The 11,964-nt window shown below is 37.2% G+C and overlaps 1 protein-coding gene across 7 annotated transcripts; it reads left to right on the plus strand.

Moving 5' to 3' along the window:
- Positions 1-42: 42 nt before the first annotated feature.
- Positions 43-10,039, plus strand: HNRNPA2B1 (heterogeneous nuclear ribonucleoprotein A2/B1). Of its 7 annotated transcripts, XR_004957298.1 has the most exons (14): positions 43-242; positions 3,014-3,049; positions 3,147-3,257; positions 3,428-3,574; positions 3,857-4,067; positions 4,220-4,321; positions 4,404-4,484; positions 5,161-5,223; positions 6,143-6,262; positions 6,505-6,627; positions 7,318-7,400; positions 8,244-8,472; positions 8,768-8,900; positions 9,503-10,039. XR_004957298.1 is itself a non-coding variant. In XM_036246244.1 (12 exons), the coding sequence occupies exons 1-11, from the start codon at positions 237-239 to the stop codon at positions 7,377-7,379; spliced, it is 1,062 nt and encodes a 353-aa protein (XP_036102137.1). In that variant the 5' UTR covers positions 43-236; the 3' UTR covers positions 7,380-7,400; positions 9,503-9,656. The 7 variants fall into 7 exon arrangements, 4 of the variants coding, with proteins under 4 accessions (XP_036102137.1, XP_036102135.1, XP_036102139.1 ...); XR_004957297.1 differs by lacking the exon at positions 8,244-8,472; XR_004957299.1 differs by lacking the exon at positions 8,244-8,472 and having other exon boundaries at positions 8,768-8,840; positions 9,503-9,656.
- Positions 10,040-11,964: the final 1,925 nt, after the last annotated feature.

Here is an 11,964-nt window from a genome sequence, read left to right on the forward strand (position 1 = left end):
TGACGTAAAGACGCGTTGGTGGGGGGGGGAAGGTTCTAGAAAAGCGGCGGCAGTGGCTCTAGCGGCAGTAGCAGCAGCGCCGGCTTGCCGTGCGGAGGTTCCTCTAGCGTTGTTGTTTCTCCAGCGGCGGCAGTTCTCACTACAGCGCCAGGACGAGTCCGGTTCGCGTTCGACCGCGGAGATCTCTCTCATCTCGCTCGGCTGCGGGAAATCGGGCTGAAGCGACTGAGTCCGCGATGGAGGTAACGGGTTTGAAATCAATGAGTTGTTGGAAAGGGCATGGCGAGGCCGTTGGCGCCTCTGTGGCAGTCGGCCCCCCGTCTCGTGGGAGAGCGGCAGTGAAATCCGGCCGTCTCAGAAGCGGTTGGGCCGGGGATGTTTTTGACGAGTTGGTTGCGGAGGCCTGTTTATACAGCACTTTCCCCACCCTTCAGCCTGCCGGCGCCATTTCCCTTTGCTGGGGGTGGGGGATGGGGACTTTCCACATGGCGGACGCAGCCCAAGTTTAGTGAAAGCAGGGCGCAGGGGCGGGAATTCTCAGTGGGTTTTTAAAGCAGGCCGGTTTGGGGGCCCAGCCTCCCTGCGTGGGGGCGTTTGGCGGGCTCCGGGTCCTCCGGAGCGAGGCTGCGGCGCTTCCCCTCCCCCTCTCCCGGGAACCGGATTTGGCGGCCGCCATTTTCATTCCTCTCCTCCTTCGCCGCGTTTTTCTTTTAACTGTCCGAATCCTACGCCATTGGTTCCATTCTCAAAGAATAGAAGCGGTTAACTATTTTTCTTTCTTCTCGGGCCGATTTCATGGTGTTTCGGGGCGGACTCCGAGTGTTTGTGAGGTTGGATCTTTTAAAGTCCTGCGCACCTCACTGGAGGCTCTGCCTTCCCCTCGATGAAATGGCGCCATTGCGTTCAGGAGCCGCGGGGGGGGTCGGGCTGGTTCGCACCGCTCGGGAGCCTCGAGGGAAAGCCGCCTCCACGGGCCGGGCCCGTTTTAAGGCCTCCCAAAGTACAAAGAAAACGCTTTGTTTTACAGCCCTTATTTCTTTGACTAACGGTTTTTTGGGGTCTGCGGTGACTTATTAAAAAAAAGGTAGTTGTTTTGAAACTAACTTTAGAAATAAATCAAACTAGTGCCGATTATGGGTGGCAGTGGGGAAGGAGGTTGTGGTTGGGGGGTATTTATTTCAGAAAAGTGTATTTTTCTTGAAGTATTCTCTTCGAATTGTAGCAGTTTTCGTATTCTAAAAAAATAAGTTTATCTGTAAACTTACTATGGACTGCTTAAGACCATGGATCATTGTAAATATAAAGAAGGGAAATAAAAATAAGTCGATCCTTAGACTTTGCTTAAAACACGTTTCAGCTCTGCAACGCGTGTATTGCTGCATACAAGTTTTGGCCTGGGCCGCTATGTGTTTGAACTTTGTCACTTGCTTTTCTCATTTATGTTTGCAATCATGGTTGATCATTACATTGATAAGCATAAGGTCTCAAGCGAAGGGGGGTCTTCCTGGGTATTTTCTTTGACCCTAAGCACGCTTGTAAAATAAATTTGTAATCGATAGTGGACATTGGGTAAGTTTGGAAAAACTGAGGTAAGTAATGAGCTTTTGTATTTGTTAGTGACTTGTAAAAATTGTTGTAGATGTACTATTTTAATCTTTCAATTTACTTTTGTTTTAAAAGACCTGTCTTCCTGACTATACAGTATCTAGAATAAGCAAAGTCAGTTTAATCCAAATACCAATATGCCAAGATAATCACTTTAATATATTGATATTTCAGTGTATCAAGAGCTAGTTTGATAATATGTTAATCTTTAGATTTTTTTCCAGATTCCTGAAAGCAGCTAACCGCAAGGGGGAAAAATCTGAATTGCTTTTCTCACTGTATTTTTTGTTAATGAGAGGAATAGCATACATGGAGGGAGAAACCTCCATAGAACTGGGTTGAGAGCTGTCAGAGGTATTTTCTGGGAATAAAATTTCCTGTTGTATGGAAAGTCACATTTGATCTTCAGTTTGTATTACACATTCATAGCAGTTGGTCCTGGACAATACATCTGTTCTTGTTTCTGAATATTTTTTTGTGTTTTTTATTTTAATCTACTTTCCTGAATACCAAATGGCACCCCCAACTTCAGGACAATTAACAAAGCATATTTGCTTGCTGGTTTATGGGGATTAAAAGATATCAGCCCAGGCCTTTTCCCTTTTTGCTTGTAAAATTAGAAACATGTGAGGTAGCCAATAAGTTCAATACACTGGAGCTTGCTGTTTTGTTTTGTGGTTTTGTTTTTTTTTTAATCAAGTGTAAATGGCGAGTCTCAGTGGTCATTTAAACATGTTATGATAAATGTTTAAGTTTTGAGAAATGAAAATTATTACATTGAGTGCATTTTACTGATTTCATGGTTAACTCTATACTGTTCAGATTGTTTCTGATTTGGCAACCTAAGCACCAGAAAATCATGATGTTAATTAAGCTTTAGATGGTCATAAAAATCCGTCGCCATTGGTCAGAGAGGTGAATTTTAAGGATATTTGCTACCTATATTGAACGTTTAAATTTGTACCCCCAAAAAGAAAGTAGTTGGTAAATGGGGAAAGGATTTTTCATTGCGATACATTATAATCTCCACCAGAGGGAGCAATGAAGGAAACAGACAGACTAAATCCTGAAATGGTAAACTGTGTTGTAGAGAACCGACTATTTTTACACTAAAACTATTTAAACTGAATATTTATAGTATTAAATTCTATTCTAGGATATAGAGTTGAATGCAAATTATGATAAGAATCCTTTAACCCTTAAATGACCAGAGAATAGATCTTTCTTTTCAGAAAGTTTTTTTTTTTTAACAGAGACTTGAATTTACATGAAGTAATGTCAAAGTAAATTTAAATCAAGCATATGACTTTGAAACATAGTTCAGCTGACGCAAGTTTTGGTGTAACACAACTAATATACAGTTTAACATATGGTTTAAATTTGATGTAAGTTTTTTTTTTCCCTCCAGAAAACTTTAGAAACTGTTCCTTTGGAGAGGAAAAAGGTACTCTGCCAGCAGGTCACCTTATATTTAAGAATTTAATTTCCTGCATACAAATAGAAAATGTAAATAAAAATTGAAATGGTGTTTTCCTTTGCAGAGAGAAAAGGAACAGTTCCGTAAACTCTTTATTGGTGGCTTGAGCTTTGAAACAACAGAAGAAAGTTTGAGGAACTACTACGAACAATGGGGGAAACTTACAGACTGTGTGGTATGTTAAATATGTAAAATTGCATTTAGATGCTAGTTCAACTATTGGGATTCTGTGTTTAAAATGCTGAGTGAATCCTGGAGAAAGTAATTTTAAAATCTAGTTCTTTATTAAAAAATGCTTTGAACTAATAACTAGATCAAATTCCAGTTTCCCCTTTGACTTTAAAGGTAATGAGAGATCCTGCAAGCAAAAGATCAAGAGGATTTGGTTTTGTAACTTTTTCATCCATGGCTGAGGTTGATGCCGCCATGGCTGCAAGACCTCATTCAATTGATGGGAGAGTGGTCGAGCCAAAACGTGCTGTTGCAAGAGAGGTGAGCATAGCATAACTTGGTGCAGTTGATGTGAAGAAAATTTTGTCCAAATGAAGATAGAATTTAATTTTTGAAAGACCTTGGTTCATTGTATCTAGCTCAATGTTTTATTCTTTTCTTTTTAAGCTATTATGGTGTTCCTAGAGTATCTTATTTTTCAAAAGACTAGTTTCTCATGGTGTTTTATCATAGGATAGAAGCCATTTATGTAACCTCTACGTGCTTTCAATGATGTTTGGTTTCTTCTGTCACAGTGAATTTTTTCCCCTCCTATTCCTACAGGAATCTGGAAAGCCAGGCGCTCATGTAACTGTGAAGAAGCTGTTTGTTGGTGGAATTAAAGAAGATACTGAGGAACATCATCTTAGAGATTACTTTGAGGAATATGGAAAAATTGATACCATTGAGATAATTACCGATAGGCAGTCTGGAAAGAAAAGAGGCTTTGGATTTGTTACTTTTGATGACCATGATCCTGTGGATAAGATTGTGTGTAAGTGTATAAGCTCCAGATGTGTGCTTTTTCATAGATTAAAATTTGTACATGTTAATGCCTATGACTATTAAAAAGTAATCTTTTATAGAGCAATTTATAAGTCAATTCATAGAATGCTAATTTATTGGAATCTAAACATTTCCTTCTAGTGCAGAAATACCATACCATCAATGGTCATAATGCAGAAGTAAGAAAGGCTTTGTCTAGACAAGAAATGCAGGAAGTTCAAAGTTCTAGAAGTGGAAGAGGAGGTAACTTGAACCCCCCGCCCCCCCTTTTTTAAAAAAATTTATTTGTGTAAGTGCTAGTTACTGACTTGGGCATTTATTGTAGGAAACTTTGGTTTTGGAGATTCTCGAGGTGGCGGTGGAAATTTTGGACCGGGACCTGGAAGTAACTTTAGAGGAGGGTCTGGTAAGATAAAATTCTAAATGTTTATAAGGGTGACTGTCCTTGATTAAAAAACTATGACTCACATTTGAGTAGAGTCAGGAAATCTGACCTAATTTAAAGAGGTTATTCTTAAGTTTTTAAGTAGGTGAGATATGCTGATTTGGTCAGGCACAGGGTTAGGACATAATACTAAAGTAATAAAAGACAATCAATTGCAGGGCTCCTTTTGTGGTCCTCAAAAATATTTTTTAAATGACATTGCAGCCATCTTAAAAACAACCAAGTACACCTGTGTAGTAACTGAAAAAACCATGGAAGCTTTGCCTCTGGTCTTTAAAAAGTTTATGTTTTTGTTAATTTTGTTTTAGACTTAAAATATTTGTCTGAAGTAATAAGGTGGGAGGTGAAAGACTTGAGTGTCTCCACATAATGTCATTCCAATGTGTAAATAAATGGGATGTCTTATTAAATACAGGCTTACCAAGTCCAAGCCCCCAAATTTGGCAGTTACCCTGATAGTGAGATTTTAATTGCACATTGGTGTGTTTATTTTTAAGTATAAAATACCAATACTAGTGTTCAGCATAAAGGGAGATGGTTTCTAATAATCCATAAGTACTAATAGAGAATATGGAACAAAAGAAAAGAAACTCAATAGGGTATATTAATCATATTCTTTTTTTTCTGCCGCTAACAGATGGCTATGGAAGTGGTCGTGGCTTTGGGGATGGCTATAATGGGTATGGAGGAGGACCTGGAGGTCAGTTTCTTAACATATTTTGATTTATGTGACTTAATAGATTTAATCACACTGGATATATTTGTTCATTTTAATGTTTTCATTAGATTTTTCTTAGTGTTTTACCTTTTATAAAGAGCTTAGGTGATAGTGGTTTAGTCATTTGGTTTTTCCTTTATAATTCACATCTTAGCATTAGATATTTTGTTGGAATATAGAAGTTGATACCTGCTGGCAGTTGTCCTAAAGACATTTAAAACTGAGGTAGTAAAAGACCTGATTTTGTTAGAGATATACATAACTTGTTACACCTACACAATATTTCCAACTTTGCTTTTGAAACCCAAACCTTAATTGGTTTTATGAGAAAGATGAGTTCTTATGTTACAAATAATGTGAGATTACCAATTTAAGTTTTTGAATTGCCCATAAGTTTGCTAATTTCTGGTGGTTGAATCCCCCCCCCCCCCTCGGGCCATTTCTATTCAGTTGGATTGTAGTAAGCATATTTTAGGAAATAAACCTGAGTTGGGAACTTGAATATTTTGGACCAAGCAATGGTGCTGAGGGGATTGGGTTGGGTTGGCTCTTGTTTAATTAGCCTATACCTTATCTGTTTTCACAAACTGTAACATTAAATACAAATAGTATTTCAAGGCATCTTAAGGAGAACTCTTAATATCCTTAGTTTTTAGGGAAGGAGCAATGACATAAATTGGTAGTTGTTTCTCAAGGTTTTTATCTAGTTGGTTGTGGTACGTACTCTTCACCCCTAAGTAGTTAACTAAGGATATTCTGCCCTTGAGGCTATTTTAGAAGAGATTTCATAGAAATATTTTACTCGTAAGCATGTTTTAGAAAGCTGCAAATGAGTGTGATAAGACAGTTCAAATGGCATTGAAAATATTAAGTAATTACTTAAAGGCTTATTTTATAATAGGTGGCAATTTTGGAGGTAGCCCTGGTTATGGAGGAGGAAGAGGAGGATATGGTGGTGGAGGACCTGGATATGGCAACCAGGGTGGGGGCTACGGAGGTGGTTATGACAACTATGGAGGAGGTAATAAATTCACCTGCAAACTTTATGTGGGAATTTGGAGTGGAATTAATGACTTTCAATGACATTTCTTTTAATGTTGTCAGTAGTTGCCTTAAATGTAGAATTGTAGATAGGTGATTTGCATTTATTCTGGTTCCATTTTTGGGAGATTTGTCTTAAATACCACATATCACTGGTTTAATGTTTGGTTGTATTAATTCTGAGGTTCATTATGCAAAACTTGTATTTCAACTTTCTTACAGGAAATTACGGAAGTGGAAATTACAATGATTTTGGAAATTATAACCAGCAACCTTCTAACTATGGTCCAATGAAGAGTGGAAATTTTGGTGGTAGCAGGAACATGGGGGGACCATATGGTGGAGGTAATTTATTACATTCCTTAAATTACTTTGAGTAAATGAAAGGGTTTGAAATGGGAAGGTAATATGTTCATGCTTTATAGGTTTACTAAAATTTGTGGAAATAATTGTAAGTTCAGCTTGGGATGTTAAGTGGGGTAAAATACAGGGTAGGGCAAGAGTAGGGTTACAGTTCATAGGGAAATAGTGCAAAAACACGAACACAAGAACTGATAGTGTTTTTTGTGTGCTCAAAACTATAAACTTTCTTTTGCTCCACCCTGTATTTTTACAAGTTGGGAAGATTTTGAGCCAAATAAAATGACCAAGCACACTGAAAAGTGGTATAAATTTTTATGAATTGTCTCTTTAAAAGTTAACTTAGTAATCACAAATCTTCATTTAAGTAATTTATTCAAGTTATTCTTGAGATTTTTTTAGTAGAACCAAACATTTCTTGTGCCTCAGTATATTTTCTAAAAATCCCTTACTGTCTCAAAATGACAATCCTCTAAAAAGAGTAGGATCAGTATTTTCCAAAATTAAAGGAAAAAATTGATACCTATGAATCTGGATAATACATCTCTCAAGTAATAAAATTAGAAACAATGGGTTATGATCTGATTGTTTTAAAGTCTAGGTAGGTAGGTATAAGATAGGATTAATTTATGCCAATCATGGGAAATCTAGTAAGTTTGCTTTGTCCTATTCTAGGAAACTATGGTCCTGGAGGAAGTGGAGGAAGTGGGGGCTATGGAGGGAGAAGCCGATATTGAGCTTCTTCCTATTTGCCATGGGTAAGTAGCTTTTGAGTTTTACATTATTATTGTCTTGGGGAGACATAGCTGTCAGGAGTAAAAGCTTTTTAGGATCATGTTATCTTTCCTTAAAATCTGGTTAGATGAATAATTTCATAACCTATTTTTTTTTTACTCTTTACTTCTGTTGAAACAGGCTTCACTGTATAAATAGGAGAGGATGAGAGCCCAGAGGTAACAGAACAGCTTCAGGTTATCGAAATAACAATGTTAAGGAAACTCTTATCTCAGTCATGCATAAGTATGCAGTGATATGGCAGAAGACACCAGAGCAGATGCAGAGAGCCATTTTGTGAATGGATTGGATTATTTAATAACATTACCTTACTGTGGAGGAAGGATTGTAAAAAAATGCCTTTGAGACAGTTTCTTAGCTTTTTAATTGTTGTTTATTTCTAGTGGTCTTTGTAAGAGTGTAGAAGCATTCCTTCTTTGATAATGTTAAATTTGTAAGTTTCAGGTGACATGTGAAACCTTTTTTAAGATTTTTCTCAAAGTTTTGAAAAGCTATTAGCCAGGATCATGGTGTAATAAGACATAACGTTTTTCCTTTAAAAAAATTTAAGTGCGTGTGTAGAGTTAAGAAGCTGTTGTACATTTATGATTTAATAAAATAATTCTAAAGGAAATTGTGTAATTATAGACTTTTTATTTTAAATAAGTTAAGGAGTGGGTAGTATAATTAAGGTCCATTGCAAAGCTGTTGTTATATTTGTGTAAGATAAATGCTGGTCAGATATAAGTGTGTTGTCTGCAATTCATCAGGATTAAATTACCTAGATAACTTAAGGGATATCTCTGCAAGGAGAAACACCTTTTTAGATCTTTTAGATGCTGCTTCTTCAATGCAAGGAAAGGAAAATAACCCCAGCGAGGTACTCTACAGGGATACAGGTCTAGTACAAGAAAACTCTTGGCGGATACTAAGTTCAGCCAGTCTTAAAAAACTGTGCTGTTTCTACAAAGCTTTAACTACAGTAGTTTATAAGGATGCCAACGAAAGCTGAGGGTGTAGAGCAAATAGTTCTAAGCTTCAGTTAAACTTCTTTAGGTAAGATCTTATTTACTTCTCCTTTCTTAATTTTCCTCCCCAAAAGATAAACTAATACTCTTCAATGGTCTTTCAGTATAGTGGTTCTTATGTAGTTTAACATAGCTATAAATTGAGTTTAACAATTTATAAACTCAAGAGAATAATTACATAAACCCTGTTTTCCAGTCTGTCATTTACTTAAATTATTTTGGTTGTCCCCCCCCCTTCCCTTTTCCTACTTTCCCATTCCCCTCCCCCCTCTATGAAGATTCAGGTGCTTAACATATCATTTTTTTCCCTGCTGGAATTTTAGCATTGATATGAACCATGGACAAGTATATTCCGCTGCCACAAAGACTGTAAAGTGCTTCATTTCAACAGCTGAGGCAAGCCAAGTGATTAATAAAGCTTTTCTTGGTTCCTTCAGTGGTGTTGGTAGTAAAATGGTAGGTAAAAGTTAGGCTGCGAGTTCGATAAATCATGCAATTTCCTTTTCTTGGTTCCTTCAGTGGTGTTGGTAGAAAAATGGTAGGTAAAGTTAGGCTGCACGTTCAATAAATCTTGAATTTTCCCATCGTTACACCCTTGTGTATTCACATTTCTTGGATCAAGCATTTTGAGTGAAAAGGGGCTTGTATTAAAAATAAAGATTTTGTTTTATTTGATACGGTTATAGCTTTACATGTTTATCAGAACCAGGCTTAAGGAGAGAGGAGGGAAAAATGGTTGAAGTGGATTTCAGAAAATAGTTGTCTCCATTATAAATTATGTATCTAGTACTAAATTCTGGGGTATGGATGTGGTGACTCTTTACCAATTCACTACCTTATAGGACAGACTTAGGTTGGCTGCTGAAATTCATTTCTTAAAATGTCATCAGAATTTGATTGCCTGGCTTTATTGCCTTTTCAGGAATGTGATAATCAGGGCATATTCTACTGTATGCACCAGTGAGTCTTCTTTGATCCTAAGACCACCACTGAAGTTATTTAGGTTTTTTGGACAAACATGATAAACTTCTTCAGATACTTTTTTTTTCCTTTGGCAGGAAGGTGTCTTGCTGCAGGTAACTAATGAAGAAGTGGTCAACCACAGAGTCTTCAAGAAATAAGAAATTCTGTACCATCTGAAAGTAGTTCTTGTTGGTGCCTTCATTTTAAAAAGCACTCTTTAAGATTAAAGGGGAATGTTCTCTGATAAAATACAAACTTTTTTAGTATAGGTTCTAAATATAGAACAATTACAAGTTGAGTATTGTTTGTAAAAGTAACATCAAATCAGCCAGAGAGATAAATGTATCATGTTTTAAATTAGGTTTTGTGAGTAGACAGATTAAAGTTCTATTTTAAATATAAAGTTTATAAAATAAATACTTTTGTATCCAAATACTTGGTGTAATGTTTACACATAGAATGTGTGAATCTTGTTCTATGAGCTTTTCAGTTGTCTAAAGAATTGCCATCCCCTAGATTTTTAAAGCAGTTTCACAAAACTCTGCGTATCGCCATTTTTCTATCAATATTAACAGACATGAGAAAAGCATGTGGACATTATTGCCTGTCCCTAATAAAAATGCCATTCTTTATACACTATATTTAGCGTTGGAATGCTGCTCTAGTTTTCTGGCTTTACCTTGTGTGTTCAACATTGCTGGTGGTGTTATAAAATACATTGTTTTTAAGCAGCTAGAGTGATTCAGATTAAGTCATGCAAAGCACCAAGACAACCTGTCATTCTAGTTTCTCAAATGTTGCATTTTACACTTAGTATCAGGGATATAGAGGATAATAAAAATTTAGTAGCCATGGCTTAGACATTTACATGGAATAACAAAGATAAAAACATAGTAAGGTTGACTTATTTTGGTTATAAGTATCAGGTAAGTCAAACGGTGGCTAATAGACGTTTAAAATAGCTGTATTTATTAATCTCGGGATAAAGTGGCTTTTAAAAGTAATTTTCCTTTAGAACGTGAATTATAAAGTAGTTCTGTGTAACCCAATATTTCTAAAAGAAAGTAATAACTTTAGGGCAGCTATTTCCAACCTTTTTCATCTCATGGTAAACAGTAAAATTTCTTCACAACAAATATTTTTTGCTGGTCTGTCAAAGAGGTATAAAAAACAAGAGTGTCTCAGCTCAAGGGGGGGGGGGGGGGGGGGCGGGAGGCACAATGTACCTTCCCAGAAAACACTGATGAGGAACAATCTAAACGAGAGGTTCATGTTGAGCGCACATTTTTCTATACACACAACCAAGAATCCCATTTCACCTATGAGGCTGTTCAGGGTTTTCTCTTGGCTACAGGAAGAAAATAAAGATTCTGAATATGGGGTAGTCTGCCAGATTTCACTTTTAAAGGGTAATTTCAGGAATAATACAAAGGCGAGAGTAGCTTTACATCTGAATCAATTTTATATGGAATTTAGGCCCTGGCCAGTTTGCTCAGCGGTTAGAGCGTCGGCCTGTGGTCCAGAGACCCGGGTTTGGTTCCCACTAAGGGCATGTACCTTGGTTGCGGTTTGTCTCCAGCCCTGGTTGGTTGTGCGGGTGGCAGCCAATCAATGTGTCCCTTTCACATCGAATGTTCCCACCCCTCCCTCCCAGTCTATCTGAACAAAAAATGGAAAGAAATGTCCTCGGGTCAGGATAAAATAAATGGAATTTAGGCTTGGGTTAGTCTATTAAACAGAAAAGATGCCTACCAGAAAATGAGCTTAAAGGAGGCCAAGGGCTTAAGGGTCTAGATCTCATGATTTCCTTGAGGGTGTAAGGCCTCATACCAAATAACAGGACACATTTTGTGCAGACTTTGATGGAGTGGTTGGTTCGACTAAGTCCTAACGGCCTGTGTTAAGATTCACTGGTGAGAATGAGTCAACAGTTTCAGTAAAAATGGATACTTAGAAGGTGGCCTTTTGAAAATGATCAGTTCTTAGTCAAGCTGAAGAAACAATCATAACACTACCCTGGATTCCAAAATAACCCTGCTCAACTAGTAAAACAAATCAACCTTTTGTGTATCATGTTCCTTAATCGACGTGAGTTCAGGCTAAAATTTTTGACATTTCCACTGCTAAAACTTGAGTAAGGAGCTTCAATTTACCCACCCTGAAACTTTTATTGTGTGGGGTGTCAGGAAATTCAAGACTTGACTCATTGGCCTTGGTTACTGTTTATATTGTCTTCAGTACCAGTTCTCTACTGCATGCCTTCTTCCTTGCCAATTTGATGATGCCTGCCTATGTTTCATTGATTTGGGATTTGAAACCTACACATTTAATGTGCTAATTGTATAAAGAAACTGATCAGTAAAGTGATGTTTATATCTGGAAGCATTGTGGCAAAACCCAGGGCTTGAAAGAAATGCCTAGACCCAATTTAAAATGGAGAAAAAGTTTATTATAAAAATCCACTCTTACAAAACACTGCATTTTTGCAACCCAAGATAATACTTTGACTTGTGATTTCTGCAACTAGGCAAATTATTATGGTAGAAATATCTGAAAA

The sequence above is a fragment of the Molossus molossus genome, unplaced genomic scaffold (assembly GCF_014108415.1).
Source record: "Molossus molossus isolate mMolMol1 unplaced genomic scaffold, mMolMol1.p scaffold_m16_p_7, whole genome shotgun sequence".
Taxonomy (NCBI): domain Eukaryota; kingdom Metazoa; phylum Chordata; class Mammalia; order Chiroptera; family Molossidae; genus Molossus; species Molossus molossus.

Excerpts from the sequence above, each read along its gene's own strand:
- HNRNPA2B1 (XM_036246244.1), top strand. Across the intron at positions 6,263-6,504 it reads TTATGACAACTATGGAGGAG|GAAATTACGGAAGTGGAAAT; the intron begins GTAATAAATTCA and ends ACTTTCTTACAG. Across the intron at positions 6,628-7,317 it reads GGGGGGACCATATGGTGGAG|GAAACTATGGTCCTGGAGGA; the intron begins GTAATTTATTAC and ends GTCCTATTCTAG.